This window comes from Mercenaria mercenaria, chromosome 6, assembly GCF_021730395.1.
Source record: "Mercenaria mercenaria strain notata chromosome 6, MADL_Memer_1, whole genome shotgun sequence".
Classification (NCBI taxonomy): domain Eukaryota; kingdom Metazoa; phylum Mollusca; class Bivalvia; order Venerida; family Veneridae; genus Mercenaria; species Mercenaria mercenaria.
Genome location: NC_069366.1, coordinates 28,799,314 through 28,820,024, shown reverse-complemented (window position 1 = coordinate 28,820,024; position 20,711 = coordinate 28,799,314). Strand labels below are relative to the sequence as shown.

Here is a 20,711-nt window from a genome sequence, read left to right as displayed (position 1 = left end):
AGTGCCATCGGGGGCATATGTCATCCTGTGGAGACAGCTCTTGTTTATGGAGTTTTAAGAGAAATTATTTTTCGCCTGAAATGTGTGGGTTAGTCCCTTTAACTGTTGTTTACTCAATCTAAATAAATACACATGAAAGCTTACAAAGTAGCAAAACAATTGTAAAACAGCAAAAAGCCCAAGCTAACAACCTTTTAGGAATTTTTAGTTCAGAATTGGTAAAACACATACTTTTTGCTTTTAAAATACCAGAGGTACCTTATAATATAGGGGGAAATAAAGCCATGTTGACACATGAAATTTACAAGATACCCTAAAAAATTATTTAAAATATTGTACAGAAAAGAATAAAGTGTTGCAGCACTGGGAAAATCAAAACTTTGTGGAAATGAACATGTTGAAAAAATTCAAACCAGCTGTATGCTAGCTGCTTTAATACATATACAAAATGGTATTGAGTTATTTTGTCTGACTTTTTCTAGTTCCCTTTCAGTTTTAATAATAGCTCATATACTTTAATTCTTTTAAATTCCATGTATGCCATCATTACTTTACAATTGGTATATTAAATTACTTCTGTTATTTTTCTATCAATTCATTCATTTACCTTGATAATTTTCAGTTTTTCTTATCATTTTTAGCTCATCTGATTTTTTGAAAAAAAATGATGAGTTATTGTCATCACTTGAGCGGTTGTCGGCGTCTGCGTCGGCGTCGGCGTCTGCGTCGGCGTTGCCTGGTTAAGTTTTATGTTTAGGTCAGCTTTTCTCCTAAACTATCAAAGCTATTGCTTTGAAACTTGGAATACTTGTTCACCATCATAAGCTGACCCTGTATAGCAAGAAACATAACTCCATCTTGCTTTTTGCAAGATTTATGGCCCCTTTTGTACTTAGAAAATATCAGATTTCTTGGTTAAGTTTTATGTTTAGGTCAACTTTTCTCCTAAACTATCAAAGCTATTGCTTTGAAACTTGGAATACTTGTTCACCATCATAAGCTGACCCTGTACATCAAGAAACATAACTCCATCTTGCTTTTTGCAAGATTTATTGCCCCTTTTGGACTTAGAAAATCAGTTTTCTTGGTTAAGTTTTATGTTTAGGTCAGCTTTAATCCTAAACTATCAAAGCTATTGCTTTAAAACTTGCAACGCTTGTTCACCATCATAAGTTGACCCTGTACAGCAAGAAACATAACTCCGTCCTGCTTTTTGCAAGATTTATGGCCCCTTTTGGACTTAGAAAATATCAGATTTCTTGGTTAAGTTTTATGTTTAGGTCAACTTTTTCTCTTAAACTATCAAAACTATTGCTTTGAAACTTGCAACACTTGTTCACCATCATAAGCTGACCCTGTACAGCAAGCAACATAACTCCATCCTGCTTTTTGCAATAATATTGCCCCTTTTGGACTTAGAAAATCATTTTCTTGGTTGAGTATTATGTTTAAGTCAACTTTTCTCATAAACTATCAAAGCTATTGCTTTAAAACTTGCAACAGTTTTTCACCATCATAAGTGGACACTGTACATCAAGAAACATAACTCTATCCTGCTTTTTGCAAGAATGATGGCCCTTTTTAGACTTAGAAAATCATGGGTAGGACAATATTTCTATTACACTAAAAAAAAATCAGATGAGCGTCAGCACCCGCAAGGCGGTGCTCTTGTTTACATTTTGTTATCGTTCTTAGTTTCTGTTCCTTTTCACCTTCAGTTGTTTAAAGTATTCTGAATCTTCATTGACTTTGTCTTCAGTGTTATCTACTTGAATGTCATTCTTCAGTTTATGATACTTTACTTCCTGTACACTCTCTACTTGTTCTATTCCTATTTTTCAATCCTCTTCCTGATTCTTTTCCTTCAATTTACCATTTCTTAAATGATGCTCTTAGTAACTTCATTCAGACTTGCAGTGCATTTTAAACTTGGTATCGCTGTCAGGGTAATAAATAAGCTTGCGAATGCTTGTGCAGTGCAAAGACGGCATAGTTGTCAATGACTTACTTCATTCAGACAGGAGTAAAAACATGACATAATATGCTGCCAGTAATATAAATGCTTTTAGACTACATCGCCCGTCAAATGAATACTCATACTTCATGAAGTATTCATGAATTTTGCATGATTACTTCACGCAGGACTTCATGAAGTCTTCATGAGGAAGAAGTGAACTGAAAATGAGACAAATTCATCAGCAACTCATGAAATGTAACTTCATGAATAATTCATGAACAACAAAATGCATAAAAATGCATAAAATCAAGCATGTATTGTTTGCATGAAAAATTCTTGACCTATGCATTAATTAATGTTCATGAAGACTTCATGCAATTATTCTTCAAAAAACACTTCATGAATAATGCATGAAGTTTTTGTTCTTAATTTCATTGTCTCATTTTCAGTTCACATGTTTTCCATGAATAGTTCATGAGTTATTTTCAGTAAAATTGATGGATGCATAAAAATGCATGAAATCAAGCATGGGTATTTTGCATGAAAAGTTCTTGAACTGTGCATTAATAATTATTCATGAAGACTTCATGTAAATATTCTTAAAAAACACTTCATGAATAATGCATGAGGTTTTTGTTCTTTATTTCATTCCCCTGTCAAATGTTTATTCATACTTCATGAAGTACTCATGAAGCATTCATGACTTCTTCATGAACTAGTCAAGGTAACCAGTGGTAGGAGTGAAACCTGAGAGATCTGCATGTAATGGGATTCTTTGAACAATATCTGTATAGCTTGATACAAGAAAAAATCCTGTAGGTCAAAGTGTTGTTCAGTTAGTGGCTAGAGATTGTTTTAGTCTGTGCTGAGTCACTGTGACAATGACATTTTCCACCCTCGACAAATGGAATGTTGAGTCAAACAGTAAACTGGAGTTGGATTGGGAGCATAATAAGAAGTAAACAATTGCTGTATAAAATACAAAACATAAAGTTAAACAATGTATAATTTACTTTAATCTCAAGATTGAAATTTAGATACTAGCAAACTTCAGGGTCATGAAAACTTGTGACATTTTAGAAGGAGTTTATATTTTTAAAATGAACAATTTATAACAATACCATAATTACTTATTTGTTATTCAGTATACTCATATTCCTTTTAAACCATTCCTTACTGTAGTATGATAAATATTTTCTTCTCATTTGCCGCACAAACTAAATTGCTGAATCACATGTGCAAAAAATTTCCCAGCATGCAACAAAATAATGGAGACTGATCATGTGACATGAATTTAATGTTCATGAACATTCATGAACTGTTCATGAACTTATTCATTTATTGTAAAAGGTAATAAACCCAAGTTTTATGTTTAATGAATGGACAGTTCAGAAACTTAAAATTGGGTTCAAGAACTGGCACTACACTAGAAAAAGGTTTTGAATTTTAGTACTTTTAATGAATCATAAATATACTCATTAAATATTCATGACTTTTTCTTAAGAACACATAAAGAATGTTTTAAGAATTTAATATTCTTAAACTGCTCATAAAATGTTCATCATTTTTTTCAAGAATTTTTCTTGAATTCTATAGGTATATTGACATTCATGAATATTTCAAGGATTTTATGAATCTGTCAGTAATGCTTGATATCTTCATGAAGTAGATCAAATGACACTTCATGCATAAAATTTCATGAAGTTAGATTAAGAAGTAATCCAGAACAGTTCATGAATAATTCATAATGGTGATGAAAAATTCATGATTTCATGAATTCCATTTTGCCGCGGCATTTAGTCATGCAGTCCATACTTGACATTATTGTCAGTAACATGAATGCTGTACTTCATTCAGACATGCAATGAAAACTTGACGACTGCTTCATTCAGACTTGCAGTGCATACTTGACATTATTGTCAGTGACATGAATGCTGTACTTCATTCAGACATGCAATGAAAACTTGACGACTGCTTCATTCAGACTTGCAGTGCATACTTGACATTATTGTCAGTGACATGAATACTGTACTTCATTCAGACATGCAATGAAAACTTGACGACTGCTTTATTTAGACTTGCAGTGCATACTTGACATTATTGTCAGTAACATGAATGCTGTACTTCATTCAGACATGCAATGAAAACTTGACGACTGCTTCATTCAGACTTGCAGTGCATACTTGACATTATTGTCAGTAACATGAATGCTGTACTTCATTCAGACTTGCAGTGCGAACTTGACATTACTTCAAATATATAAATGCTCTTAGACTACTTCATTCAGACTTGACATTATTGTCAGTAATATAAATTCTGTACTTTATTCAGACATGCAATGAAAACTTGACATTGCAGTCAGTAATTTATATAAATAGCCTTTACTCCATTTGTTTGGACTTGCAGTGAAAACTTGACATTACAGTCTCACAAATATAAATCATGACTGTGTTCAACTTCTTTCATACTTGCCATGCAGACTTGATATTGCTGTCAATAAAATACATAAATGTTCTACTTCATTCAGACATATATTTCAGACTTGATGTTGCAGTCTATGTATTAACAAAACGCGATAACTGTGGCCTTTATTTACTAATACCGGATTAACCCGTAACAATGAAATAGGCAATTAAGTGGACACATTATATGACAAATATCTTATATCGCAAAACCAATGCAAGTTGCGGCGTGGTCTAGTGGTTAACACGTATGATTTGTAAACTTACGGTACCGGTTCGAATACAGGACCAGCTATTTTTTTTTATTTTTCTAGCATGTTTTTACCTGGAGAAGGAATTCATGTAAAACTATTTATATCATGATTTCCTCGTGCACTTATACTGATTACTTATTGACATTTTTCATAGGATCTCTTATTAAAATAGACATTGAATATATATACATTGCAATACATAAACAAAATTAATACATAAATAAAAAATAGAAAAAATACAAAAGACGATACAAACAAAAACCTGCAAAATAGAATAAGTAAAAATCATTTTAAAAAAAAGAAGGGCTCGAACCTACACCATACAAACATAAAAAGAGTAGATGTCCGGCACACTATCCATTAGACTACAAATCTGTTTTGGAATAAAGGATCGTATTTAGAGTGAAGAATACTACATTATACAAATTAACACCACTTATCGGATAACATACCTGCTTTACCTGTTTTTGGATTTTACCGAGTACCGTTAAAATGAAATTATCGCGATCCATTAATAATATAAATTGCTACAACAAAATAAATCTTACTGTTTCTTTTCCTGTGTTGTAGTTTGGTGTTCCATTCCTTTTAAGTATAGTTAACCCCCGCCGATGAAATCGGGAGGGGGGTATTGAAATGGCGTTGTCCGTCAGTCACGTCCGTGCATCCGTGCGTGCGTGCGTGTGTCCGTCCACAGCCATTTCTCAGTAACTAGCAGGTAGAATTTTATGAAACTTGACATAAACATGAACCAACATACTGCGATGATGCCCGTCAAGTTTTTTTTGGATTGGTCGATTTCCCTTAGAGTTATTGCCCTTGATTTAATGAAAAATGCCCAAAAATGTCCGTCCGCAGCCATTTCTCAGTAACTAGCAGGTGGAATTTCATGAAACTTGAAATAAATATGAACCAACATACTGCAGTGATGTCCATCAAGTTTTTTTTTGGATTGGTCAATTTCCCTTAGAGTTATTGCCCTTTATTTACTGAAAAATCCACGTCTGCAGCCATTTCTCAGTAACAAGCTGGTAGAATTTCATGAAACTTAAAATAAATATGAATCAACATACTTTGATGATGTATGTCATTTTTTTTTTTTCAATTGGTCAATTTTCTTAAGAGTTATTGCCCTTTATCACCACCTTGCTTTCGTCACACCCCCCTCCCCCCACCCACCCCCCCCCCCCCCCCCCCCCCCCCCCTCCAAAAAATTCTTTCCTTTTTATTATTATTTTTTTCAGACTTTCATGAATATTTATCAACATACAAAGTTGTACTGTTCCCCAACCTCACTCCTCCACCCAGTCATCCCCCTCCCCCCCCCCACATTTTTATTTTTTTTCATTTTTAATTTTCCATCCATATTTCAATATTTATAATCAACATTGATGATCAATGACAATAATCTATGTTTTGTACCCTCACCCAGTCACCCCCGCTGCCCCTCCTCCCCCAACCAAAAAATAGCATTCATTTTCTGTTAAATTGATTTTGACAAATGAAATTATTTGCTTCTTTTGCTTCTTAGTAACATCCTTAACTTTTTGCCGGATATATTTTTTTGCCATTCCTGACCACAAACCCTTTCGGCGGGGGATACCAATTCATCGAATTTGCTTGTTAAACTTCACTTGTTCGAACACCACCCTTTGCTCAAACTTATAAATTGACAAGACCTGGCAAAATCTGTATATAAAGTATATTTCTGAATGGTGCGAACTGCTCATTACTTGAACAAATTGTTTTGGTCTCGTTGATTTGGACCAAATAAAGTCCGACTGTAATACAACGATTGCTGGCAAGAAAAATAATTTACCTATCTACTGATTTTTGCAACCCAAGCATTGAAAGTATAAGAAAAAGTCCAGGGACCACATAAATCACTTGATTCAACAATGGTGATTGGCTGCCACTGATGCTAAGGGGGGAGTGTTACACTGCATCATAATAATTGAGCCGTGCCATGAGAAAACCAACATAGTGGGTTTGCGACCAGCATGGATCCAGACCAGCCTGCACATCTGCGCAGTCTGGTCAGGATCCACGCTGTTCGTTTTCAAAGCCTATTGCAATTAGAGAAACCGTTAGCGAACAGCATGGATCCTGACCAGACTGCGTGGATGCGCAGGCTGGTCTGGATCCATGCTGGTCGCAAAGCCACTATGTTGGTTTTCTCATGGCACGGCTCAAATATTCCATCAAGCATTTTCAGGTTTGGAGTACAACGTTGACATCAATCTTGATCTGTTGTGTGATTATTCTTATGAATTATGGGAATTACTGACTTCAAATCTCTTCCCACTCACTGACGTCGGCTCGAGCCTTTAACCTGGGGTGTAGAATTCTTCATGTGAGGTATAGCCATAAAAAATTCAGCTGGCTTATGGAAGGTTGGTGGTTCTACCCTGAGGAGCCTGTCAGTGATGAAATCATGCCCAGAGGGGCCGGTACCTGGAGTCTTCCTCCACCACGAATAGCTTGAAAGTTGCCATATGACCTGTAATCCTGTGGGTTACAAATACCGTTAAACCCAACCAAAACGAAAAAAAGGAATTATCATAATAAGTCCATGCAGATTAAAATAAAATACTTTTCAAATCTCTACTTCAAATATTTTGTCTACAAATTTACTGTTTATATATTTTAATATTTATATATAATTTTAGCCAGTTATATACAGACCTTAATATGTTATAAGACAAAATTTAATGCCTGGTTAAATAGAAGTTTTGTATCTTTTAATATGTACTTGTCAGCAAATGTTTTTAATAAATACATAATCTTTATTATCATGATTAAGAACTTTAAGAATGTCTTTTGACACTGTCATGCTCTGATTACTTTTTTTTGTATCAGTAATAAAATTGTAAGGTTTTGTTAACATTACTTCAAATGACAACATTTTTTCATATTTTTTTTAAAGTTGAAAAGCATGTGATAAGTTCTGATAATAGTTTTAGTGTATAAAAATGACAAAATGTTATGTGAGGAACATTTATGTGTAACATCATTACATGATTCAAGGAACAACTTATACTTTTAATAAGGTGTAAGAAAGATCATGATACCATGAACAATTTAAAAAGTTAAAATGACCTGATATTATTGTATTATGTAATGTAACTTGTAAGGAACAAAATTTTATATATGTATAAAAGGGAAGAGTGCAGAACTGTTATGATAGGGTAACAAGTTTGATCCTCAGGCAGGATGTATGTTCTTCATGACAGTTTGATAGAAGACTTTGTGTCTCTGAAAAAATTTGTCCTTCACCTTGGACTTATATGGAGAAGTTGGCTGTTACATGCACAGAACAGCTAGCAAGTGTAATACTGGTATAGTATCCAGGAACACTGGTCAGGTTAACTGCCTGCAGTTACATAATTGAAATACTGGTGAAAAACAGCTTTAAAAGAAACAAACAAGACTATAGTTACTTACTATACTCAACCAAACGAGTCCATGGTTTGTGGATTTACTTTTTCACATTTTGAGCATTTAAGATTTAATGTAGAATTCTGCAATTATAGGTGGTAACAAGAGTAATGAATTATTATAAAAGTTTTATTACCCTAACTCTGAATGATTGTAAATTTGTCTCTGACTAGTTTCACCATGTTACAACTCAGCAAGGAAAAGATATTATGTGGTTTCCATTTCATATTTATAAAATATCAGAAATGATATATAACTTATTTGTTTTTGACACTGACATTGAAGGCCTAATATGAATGGGAAATTAAATACACAACATTACGGAAATAGATATTTCATATGTATATATTAACACAATAATTTAGGAATTTCTTGATGGTGAGAGTTTAGAAAATGTGGGTCATTCTTGGTCTTTAAATAATGATGTCAGATTTTTGTTTGATTTGGAGAAGCTGTTAAAGTACTTGTGGAAATCTGTGGAAATAGTAGGTAAATATTTTGAAAATACGGTACAATTCGGAATGTTATTAATAAAAATGTAATATTAACCTTTTTTTTACTATCAACAATACAAACTGCTTAAGTTACTGTAGTGTTGTATACACAATGTACATCACTCCAAAAAATGAAAGGTCACAGGTTGTAGAATACGTGAAGAATTTGATGTGTACATTAACAAATAATGTATAATATGCATTCATTTGTGAACGTGATTTAATGTTTTCTTTAAAATGTAATCATTTTAATGATACTTTGGATTTCTAAATTCATACGTTCAGAATGTTTAACCTTTAGCCTGCTGGCGGCAATTGGTTTGCCTTTGCGACCAGTGCAGACCAAGATCAGCCTGCACATCTGTGCAGTCTGATCATGGTCTGCACTGTTCGCTATTCAGTCAGTAAATTTTCAGTGAACACCCCTATGAATAATAAATGGTATTGCCCAAATTGAATGATGGACTAGTCTATTTTAGAATTTTAGCAGGCTAAGGGTTAAATAGATGACATCCATCAAAATAGCAGGTAGATATTTTGAAATATGGGTCCAGTTGTCACGGAATGTTACTGATAAACGTAATATAACCTTTTTTGTACAAAGGGAGCAGTAGTCTAATGGTTAAGATGTTGGCTGCTCAACCTGGGGGTCGTTGGTTCGAGCCCCATTGGTGTCATGACCACTCCTTCTCAAATTACATCAGTTCCAGTTTTTCCAGGAAGCAGACTTGAGAGTGGTTCAAATAAGCTTAAAGCTTAAATTCACAAGGACGAGCTAAAATAAATTAAAGTAAATAAACTAAATAGAGGATAAAAGTAGGCGGTTTCTTGTCGCCTGGATATAGATAACTCTTATTTTTTGTGCAGTTTAATGTTATTTGTTTTCCGGTATTTTGTAAATAAATACCCTATATTCAATTAAAACATCCAGTACAAAATATTATAACTTTTAAAATGTTCGAATACAGTGGGATGATTCCGAGTTGAGGTATTGTCCTCGTTATTCAGTTATTGCTTTATTTTTGAAAAAAATAGAAGAATAATAGCTAGAGATAGAAGAGAGCATTTCTGTTTATTTTAGTAATATGTTTAATTTGCATTTTCATTAGAAGAGCTAGCATTAACACATACTCAAGCTAAAGAGGACAAGTTAGTTAGTTGGGATCGTTGTCTTTAAAGCAGCATGCCTCCAGATTTGGCTAAAAAAATAATCTTTCTTTCAAATTGAAGTATTGGTCATATTTATGGATTTTTGTTTCTAAAATATTTTAAAAGTTCCAAATCAAGAAAAAAAGATGACCGCATCGGGAATCGAACCCCGGACTGCCGCGGCAATAAAGACATTTTCCTGTCGTCGTAACCAATAACGCTATAGCTAAGTAGTGAATAATGACTTCAAAATAAAGATATTTGTAATCGAGACAGTTTACCTGGAGTAAAAGCGTGACAAACGCTTCATGATTTTCATCGTAAAAAGTGTGTTTCATGTGTTTCCGTAACATAAAGTTTGTCAGTAATTAAGTTTTAAAGCCATCTTAAGAAATATAGCATTTATTTCAAGATATCTAAAAAAAATATTTTTTTGTTGTTGTCGAACGATCTGGAGGCATGCCGTTTTAAATTTGGCTTGTTTTATTTCTCAGTCAGTAAACTGTAAGTTCCAGTCAGTTCAGCAGTTTAACCTTTAGCCTGCTGCTGGCAAGTGATTCTGCCTTTGTGACCAGTGCAAACCAAGACCAGCTTGCACATCAGTCACGGTTTGCACTGTTCGCGATTCAGTCAGTAAATTTTCAGTGAACACTCCTTTGAATAAGAAGTGGTACTGCCCAAATTGAATGATGGACCAGTCCATTTTAGAAATTTAGCAAAGGTTAAGTTTTGTTTGTAGCTGTAAAGTAAAGGTACATGTAAATTTTATTTGCCGTCACTTTGTGGTACAATGAACATAAACTCTGTAGAGATTTTGAACAGCCCATTTTATTTTACGAACTGTTCTTACCACTATGCATTGGGAGAGCACAGATCTACGGATCGCAGGGTCATGAGTTCGATCCCCGGGTGGGCGGTATTGTCACCTTAGTGCCAAAAGTGAATAAGTCCTTCTTTAAGTCAATGCAGTTATCCACTTCTTGCGTTAAGCTGACGCAGGCTATGTTCTCCGTGACAATTTAATAAAAGACATTGTGTCTGAAATCATTCGTCCTCCACCTCTGATTCATGTGGGGAAGTTGGCAGTTACTTGCAGAGAACAGGTTTGTACTGTGGTACAGAATCCAGGAACACTCAGGTTAGGTTAACTACCTTCTGTTACATAACTGAAATACTGTTGAAAAATGGCGTTCAACCCAAAACAAGCAAACAAAACCACTATGCGTTAGTTGCTGCTGTCCAAAAGGTTTTAACCTTTACAGGCTGATCTTTGTCTGCACTGGTCACAAAGGCAAAACCACTTGCCGCCAGCACAGGCTAAAAGTTAAAGAAGCTGGTCTAATTGGAAGGAAAACAGAGGTGCATTTGCTGGTGTCATGAACATAGCATAAACCAAAATGTCAACTTCCCTTTCAACATGAACACTCAGGAATGTGCACATAAATAATAAATGTTTATCTACTGGAAATGATTTAGTATGTCTATTTTTGCTCCAGTTTTCATGCTGAATGATTTAATGATTTAAAAATTAGCTGAAGTAACATTATAAACAGTCATTTGGTACACCCTAATCACTTCCAAACATCGTTAATTGGTGGGTCATTCAAATCTGGGACACTTTTATTTTACAATGTTTGATGGTATAGTGGACACAACTTGACCCCAATGGTTGACCTTTGCATTATAATACATAATGAGGCACAACCTATTATGAAAAGGAGTGTACATAAAACACGAGCTGCACGAGAAAAAGGATATATAATTTTGTGTAAATATAAATTAGTGTATTGGAAAGTTTTAATTAATCAAATATAGATCTAAGTATATATACTTTGATACTGCACTGTATACAAACTAATTCCATATAAATATACACGGCTACCCTAAGCACCCTTGATTTCTATAATGAAATAACCGATATGAATAATCAGCCCAAGGTCAACCATCACGGTCAAGTTGCGACTACTATATATAACTTATCACTGTATTCATCAATTTTGTTTTCACTGAGCATTTAAGTTTGCTGTATACTAGGAGTTAAAGTCCATAATGCTTTAAAATTTTATCTTAAAAACAGATGAAACAGCTTTCCAAATCAACTTTTAATATTCCACATGAATTTTATAGTTAGAGCATTAAAGGGAGGTAATAAAAACAATAGATTCAATAAAACATTCTAGTATATTCAGCAATATTCAAACCTTTGACAAATATTAAAGAAAGTAATTATCAGAAATAAGATTTAACAAGAAATTAATGTATTTTAAGTTCATAGCCACATTTTAAACAAAGGCATTATGAGCCTTTAACACTGTTATTAAAGTTAACTTAACTTTGACCTCAGCAATGACCCCACCAAAACTATCAGTTTCCGCTCTAGTTGCATCATATAACCTACATTTTCTACACGAGTTCAACCTCGGCTGTAGTATAGAAGGTACAGTCTAAAACGCCTTTCTTCAAAGAGACTAGGTGGGCTCATTTGGTACAGCATCGTGCTATCCTGATCATGAGATCAGTGTACCAAAATGTGTCATGATGTTTCGATTGGTATTTTCGGCATATCCCACATGTGTACCGAATTGCAACTAGCTTGACTGAAACAAGCACGTATCAGGTGTAATTGGTGTACCCGGCAAAACACATTAGTTTACCAATATTTGTATCCTGAAAATCTCTCTATTTAATACTAAGATAACCTATATAAATAAGTAATGACACAGTGGCGTAGTGGTAAGGTGTCTGACTTCCACACACATTACCATGAGTTCAAAATCACATCTGACCATTTTTGTCGAGCCCGCTTGCGGAAGCAAAGACATAGTCGTCCAATTAAATGGCTGTTAGGTGAATGTTAGTGTATCAGTGCATACATGCATGCATCTAGATTTGTTTGTCCTGACCATAACTTTGACATGCATTGAAAAATCTTGTTTATATTTGGCATGGATGTTGAACTCAATGAGACGGAGTGTCATGTGTAAAGCCCGGGTTCCTATCTCCAAGATCAAGGTCACAGTTAGGGGTCAAAGGTCATTTTAAAGCTTGTCCAGGCCATAACTTTGATGAGTATGGAGCAATCATTTTTTCTTTGGCTCTATGAGACGGAGTGTCATGTGCGAACCTTGGGGCCCTATCTTAAAGGTCAAGGTCACACTTGGGGGTCAAAGGTAATTTTAGACAGCTGATGGGCTTGACTTGTTGACCGTGGGTATATAGTTTTTAATTCAATGTAATGTTACGTTATCGATATTGCTTTATTCTTACAGTATTGATGTAACATATTTCATACCCTTATTGTAATCAATTTCTGGGTATGCTCACAGGTGACAAGTATACCTTGTCTTTTTATCTCAGATATTTTTTTAAAGATTTTTTTATTCAACATTTTCTACAACGATTAAATTGACTACAAGTGTATTTCTTTCAAGAAATGGACTGTCAAGTTTGGTCAGATAAATGTGGCAGTTTTTCTGCCTGTTAAGTTTACAGATAAATTTGAAAAAACATTTGGTCAGACGCAGGACTCGACTACACAACCCAGAGATTGGCAGCTAAACGTTTTGTCCGCACAGCTGCTTGCACATGCAACATTGCGTAAATTGTAAAGAAATACATACACAATAGTTATATCGATATATCAATATTTAGCTTCGGACACAGAGAATTAATTTATGGAAATATACAGAATATTCATAGGTGCCAGGTCAATTCTTACGGACAATAAATAATTGCTTGGTTTATTTAAAACATTAATTGAAGTTCAAATTAAGCATTGTTTCCAGTTTTCTTCCATGATATTAATGCTGGAATCTATATTTAGCCTTAGCAAGACAGCCACAGGTTGAATCCCATAAGAAATAGGAAATTTAAAACAAGAATATAGAAACAGTCATCAGATGTTTTCCTTCGATGTTTCTCCTGAATTCTATGTCAAAAATAAGTAGTTTTACTAAGTAATTCATTACTTCTTTCCTAGAAAATTGTCTGCATTGTTTCGATAATTAATTTGGGTTTCAGTTCTTGTTGTGTGCAGATTTAAATCAATTGTGGTCTTTAAAGTATCAGCAATTATTGTGAATTCTGAATAAAGCAGTTAATTCTCTAAACAAAGGGAATTGAATTTGAAAGTGGTTATGAAATTCCAATTGATCAAGCTTATTGTATAATTAATGAATCAAGGAAGTGGAGTGCTGTCCAAACAAACATTATAATACAATAGGATATAAACAAATAAAATTATCTGATGTCAGTTTTGAAGCTGTAAGGCAGCATTCTCATTTATTCAGGAGCCTCTGTGGCTGAATAGTTAAGGTCTCTGACTTCAAATCACTTGCCCCTTGCCGATGTGGGTTCGAGCCTCGCTTATGGCGTAGAATTCTTCATGTGAGGAAGCCTTCCAGCTTCAGTGTCTGAGATGATTCCAAGTTGATCTTTTCTGTAATATTGTTGTTGAATTTACATGCAAGTTGGTCAGCAAGATCTATAGTAACTGTTGTTATTTAACCCTTGCCCTGCTAAATTTCTATAATGAACTTGCCCATCTTTCAATTTGGACAGTACCATTAACTGTTTAAAGGGGTATGGCTTACCAAAGAGTTACTGACTGAATTGTGAACAGTATGTATCATGATCTACACTGGTTGCAAAGGCAGAGAAATTCGTGTCTAGCATGACAAGGGTTAAGAAAAAATTTACAGCAAAACCATGTTTCAACAGTATTTATACACGATGGGCAGTTGCGCCCCCATGAAATTATTTCGAACAACGTAAAACCGCCAGAGTGTATAAATAGTGTTCAAGCACGATTGATTTTAATATGTCTTTTATTTTTAAATTTAGATCAAATATGATAGAAATGTTTCTTTGCGCATACATGGCGCCAAATGGTAGGTAGTCATGCTCCTATGTATACACGTCAGGACTGGAAAAGGTTATACGTCTTGCGGAAGAGTTCAGTTTGGGCTAAAATGATGGCGAATTATTCTGCAAAGCGAATAACCACAACTCAGTATGTGTGTAAATTAATCAAGACAGTTGTGCAATGTGACATGCTATTAAGTAAAATATTTGATCAGTGCATGGTCTTCAGTCAGTAAATTTTCAGTGAACACCCCTTTGATAAACATGTGGTACTGCCCAAATTGAATGACAGATCAGTCCATTTTAGAAATTTAGCAGGGTATGGTTAAAGTATATTGCAGTGTCTTTCTAAACTCCAGATACAAGGTTTAGGGTAAAGTAAAGTTTTTACTGAATATTACTTAGAATGACTTATTAGTATGACAGAAAGTGTTTGAAGTTTTTAAGTTGCAAGATCTCAGTTTGCAAATTCACAAATAATGTACAACAGTAACCTACAAGCTATAGACCTTGGTGGAGGGCTGCACATTCATTTTTAACAGGATCGAGCCTAATTAACTATGGTAATGGACATTCATTTGTGAAAACTTAGTATTTAGGTACTTTAACCTTTAGCATGCTAGATAAATTGTCGTCTGCTGGAAATGTCGTCTGCTAAAATTGTAAAATTCATTCAATTTGCACCAAAATTGGAAGAAATATTGTCAGAGTAGGAAACAGCTTGGAACCTGATCGGCGTCTGATCGGCGGGATTTAATCGGCGTCTGATCTGGTTCCAAGCTGTTTGCAAAGGCTGTTAAATTCGCATGCAGCAGGCTAAGGGTTAAAGTAATCTTATATTTCAAACTTTGTAGCACCATACATGTTAAAAGAAGATAAATTTACAAAATGTACTGTAATTACATGCTAATAAATGCAAGTTCAGACATAAAAGTAAAAAAATATAAATGAACAATCGAAAAGTGTGACAAAGTTTGCATTAATTCTTGTCTTCCTAGGTTTCATTTAAGAAAAAAATCAATATAAAATATCTAGTTTGCACACCTTTTCTAAACAAAGTCAGTGAATCAATAATTGTTTTCTTTAATTGATTATTTAAAGAAATCCAGTAAAATCAAGTAAAAACATTATTTAAAAAAATGTTAAGGAAGAAATTTCTCCTTTGATCAGGTAGAGTCAGTTTACAAAATGGTCTGCATCCAGTGATGAAGACAGATTGCGATGAGAATTATGTTTTTTTATCAATTAATGCAAAATAATCTTCTTTTTTTATTTTTGTATTTAAGGAGGACATCGTATGAATGGAGACAAATTCCAAAGATTTGCCAAATGTAACAGCCTTGAACCCATCTCTGATGACGTCAATCAAATTTCCATAGTAACCAGTGGAGATAACGTCTTCATTAACGGAGAAGCTGTGAACAGTCGCGTTGAAACTGACTTGTTTTGTAACAACGGCACAAAATACACGATGGATAAAAATAACGACCGTATGAATAATAACGAGAAAGGCGGATTTCTCTTTAAGAAGCAGACTAGCAAGGAGGGTTATGGACTGGCTGCTATTATGAGAGGCGAATCTATCGATGAGAAACGGAAAAAGCTGCGATCTGCAAGTAAGATGTCGACACTCTTTGAGGAGTACTCCCTGTCCAAAATAAGGGTATGTGTTGCTTTGGTTTGATTTCAGTTTTTAGCTCGACTATTCGAAGAATAGTCTAGCTATTCTACTCACCCTGGCGTCGGCGTCGGCGTCACACCTTGGTTAAGTTTTTGCATGCAAGTACATACAGCTATCATTTAAAGGCATATAGCTTTGAAACTTATTTATTCTTTTTCTAGGTCATTTACCAACCTCACTGGGTCAAGTTCCATAACTCTAACATGTATTTTGAGCAAATTATGCCCCCTTTTGGACTTAGAAAATTCTGGTTAAAGTTTTACATGCAAGTTAGTATCTCCAAAACTAATGCAGATATTGAATTGAAACTTCACATGTGTCTTCGGGGCTATAAAAGTAGTTGATAGCACCAAGTCCCATAACTCTGACCTTCATTTTGGCCAAATTATGCCCCCTTTTGGACTTAGAAAATTCTGGTTGAAGTTTTGCGTGCAAGTACATACAGCTATTACTAAAAGGCATATAGAATTAAAACTTATTTTTTCTTTTTCTAGATCAATTACCTACCTCACTGGGTCAAGTCCCATAACTCTGACATGTATTTTGGCCAAATTATGCCCCCTTTTGGACTTAGAAAATTCTGGTTAAAGTTTTACATGCAAGTTACTGTCTCCAAAACTAATGCAGATATTGAATTGAAACTTCACATGTGTCTTTGGGGTTATAAAACTAGTTGATAGCACCAAGTCCCATAACTCTGACCTTTATTTTGGCCAAATTATGCCCCCTTTTGGACTTAGAAAATTCTGGTTAAAGTTTTGCGTGCAAGTACATACAGCTATTACTAAAAGGCATATAGATTTTAAACTTATTTTTTCTTTTTCTAGATTAATTACCTACCTCACTGGGTCAAGTCCCATAACACTGACATGTATTTTGGCTAAATTATGCCCCCTTTTGGACTTAGAAAATCCTGGTTAAAGTTTTACATGCAAGTAACTATCTCCAAAACTACTACAGATATTAAATTGAAACTTCACATGTGTCTTCAGGGTTATAAAACTAGTTGATAGCATCAAGTCCCATAACTCTGACATGTATTTTGGGTAAATTATGCCCCCTTTTGGACTTAGAAAATCCTGGTTAAAGTTTTGTGTGCAAGTACATACAGCTATTACCAAAAGGCATATAGCTTTGAAACTTATTTACTCTTTTTCTAGGTCAATTACCAACCTCATTGGGTCAAGTTTCATAACTCTTAACATGTATTTTGAGCAAATTATGTCCTCTTTCGAACTTAAAACTCTTTTGAGTTTTAACATTTTGGGTAATAATTTCCTGCTTCTGTGACAATATTTCGAATAGTCGAGCTTGGCTGTCTTACGGACAGCTCTTGTTTTCTTCCCTAATTTTTTTGCACTTACATGTACATAGAAAATGTTGATATAAATCACAAAAAACTTTACAGAATTTTTTTTTTGTGCATCATTAATCTTATCATGACATCACCTTACATCAGGGGTCCTAACTGACCAATCAGAGAGCTGCATATTCGAGTACCTGCCAGTTTCCACTTGGGTATAACGAAGTATATTTACAATGAACATAATTATAGTGACTTTAGAAATAAATATACACTATTTTAGATTTTTCACTCCACATGCCCCAGATGATGCTACAAACAACAAAATTTTGAAGTTTCATTGAAATATTATTTGGATTTAATACCTTTATTTTAGTTTAAAGTTTGAGATTTTACACAGGGAGTCTATGATAAAGTCCGAGTAAAATGTAATCATTACCCAAGTAAAATTAGTATCATTCCACAATGTTTTGGACATGTTAAAATTATGAATACAATCAATTTTCTACCTGTGCATGTACTAATGCCAGTTGCCTCGGATTATTTGAGATTGAACTGTTTGATGTCTCATTCCTTGCATGTTGGGGATAGATTTAAGGAAGTCTTAGCACAAATAGATTCTGTTAAATTATTCATGAAATAAGATTAGAAGATGTCAGGTCTGTGTCTCGGAGATTCATATTTGTTTATTCTGTGTTAACAGTTATGAAAATGAGATTTTACTGGCCTTTTTATTGATTAAGTTTTATAGGCAACCAAATGGTTGACAGCATGTAAAATTTGAATAATTTTGCTGCCAAAGCAAAACTAGTTGATCTTTATCATTACGTATATGTCATGTGTATTTGAGTGCATTATAGCAGATCATTTGTACCAAAGGTATATAATAGCTGAGATTGGTTTCAACAATAGCTTTTAACACCCACATATACATGCATGCACAATTTATTCCATTATAAGAAACAATATATAAATGACAAAACTAAAAAAGTAGCAAGATGATTCTTGAAGAAACTGACTGTTGGGCTATCAGTTTGGATGTGTGACATCATAATGTCACATAATGTGATGTCACATATGTGGCATTTACTTTTTGTAATTGAAAAGTTGCGCACTGTTTAGAGTTGTATTTAGGGGTGCAATATGACTGATGCTTCATACTTTTAACCATTGTGATATAGGAAATGCAGGTTGGGGATAATAACTATAGGTTATTAGCTTTGTATAGAGAAATTATGCACAAATTCTGCAGCGGAAATATCGCACGACTATATAGGAGTGCAATATTATTCCGCTAAAGAATGCATGCATATTTCTCGATGCAAAGCTGTAAATCTTTTTATGACATTATGTACACATATTGATATTATTTTTAATAAATATTATGAATGAATGAAAATGACAGTACTGAGGTAAATAGAAACTAATTAACACTTACTAATACCTCCATCACACCAAGCTCGTTTTCAGTACGTTCTAAAAAATGTAGCCGAACAGGCTCAAACTGTGTGGCAACGGAACAGACGTAGAAGCAACATTCTCCAGTCTGTCTAAGAACTTTATGGACTGGCTCGGACGGGGTTGAACGGGAATGGTGCTCCAGAACTTCGAGCCTACGTAAAAATTTCTGCCGATCATTCCGTCCTACAGTTAGTCAGACTGACAACGTACTTAAAACGAGATGGACGTACTAAGAACTGAACCGCCGTACTTCGATCGTACTAGAGATGTGGTATGACGTAATGCGATCGGGCATCAATTCAAGTACGTGTGCACATCGACCGGATCCATTTGTAGCTCGTTTAACCCGTTCATAGAAAGACTTAACTCGACCGCATTACATCCTTAGTGCCTCGTTATTCCATCTGAATACGATCAAAATAAAATACTAAGTTTGCAATACGTTTCTAAATAGTTCTATGAATTTGCAATACGTTCTCAGCACGCTCCGCACGTTTTTAGTACGTTTAGTACTTTTATTCACAGTTCCTACAACGTCGATCCCGTATGCAGTACAATTACACCAGTTAGGGTATAAATACATGCCGTTGCCGTACAGGTTCAAGATTTGGGCACAAGATTTAGCCAAGTTTATGCCTTTGCTTTTTTCTTCTTTGGTTTCTGACTCAGTCCTCCTTCATCCTCGGACTTGGAGACAGAGCCGTCAAAAGGTGAAGGGAATAAATTACGACGCTCATCCTCTCGAATTTCACATTCAGGGGCTGACTCAGGAGACTCTGTATCGGCTTCTGTGAGACATGGATCTTTTACTGCTTTAACACTTTACACCCCATCTCTGTTTGGCTTCACTTTTCTTTGCCAATTGCTGTGGATTTTTTTGTGTCTTGAGAGGTTGAAGAGACAAACGAGAATGAGAACAGGGCGAAACGTGATGAACGTGATTGCAATTTACATTCTGAACGTACTAGGGAGAGATGAGAGCGTAATCAGAACAAGTTAAACTGTCTGTGAACGAGTTGGTCGAGTTAACAACTAGTTAGAACGTATTTCGACGTACTCGGAACGAAGTACGACTAGTAATGAACTTCTTTAATCTGACTACAGACGGACTTGGACTGCCTACAAACGGTGTCCACATGAGGTGAACGGGCATCTTTTCCGAACAGAACTTAACAGATTTCAGACGGGATAAAGACGCGATGAACGAATCGAGAACTGTTTAAGAACTAACTACATCGCATTATGGATATTTTCCGGCCAAAGTACAATCGTTCTAGCCAGATTGCAACCCGTTTTACAATATTTTAGGACGGGTTGGGACGTTTTGAGAACTAGTTTGGTGTGATGGGGGCATAACGATGCCATGCACCCGATATGATATTCAGATGTCGCTATGGAAAAATAATGACTTTTTCTGTTCCATAATGTAACTAACTGTAGAGTAAAGAGGAGTATGTAATAATACAAAATATATTGTAAGGTAGAAAACAATGGTACCCACTCAGTATAACGGACAAACCAACTTTAGTGACCTTGACTCACTTTTTTACCGAAGTGCTTATACTGAAATAGAGAAATGAAAGTGGTTAAAAAGAAGAAAAAACAATAGAGGTTTTAGAATGCATTCATGTACTCATAATTTATATGTT

At 34.7% G+C, this 20,711-nt stretch overlaps 1 protein-coding gene across 9 annotated transcripts in view; it reads left to right on the top strand.

Moving 5' to 3' along the window:
* Nucleotides 1-20,711, top strand: part of LOC123549315 (adenylate cyclase type 2-like) — a 200,322-nt gene that overhangs the window by 99,488 nt on the left and 80,123 nt on the right. For 8 of the 9 annotated variants that reach the window (XM_053545486.1, XM_053545483.1, XM_053545484.1 and 5 more), the window contains one exon: nt 15,904-16,280. In XM_053545486.1, the coding sequence (XP_053401461.1) occupies nt 15,904-16,280 (377 nt within the window). Of the gene's footprint in view, nt 1-8,237; nt 8,601-15,903; nt 16,281-20,711 lie in introns of those variants that run through there. The other variant, XM_053545489.1, reaches the window with a different exon arrangement.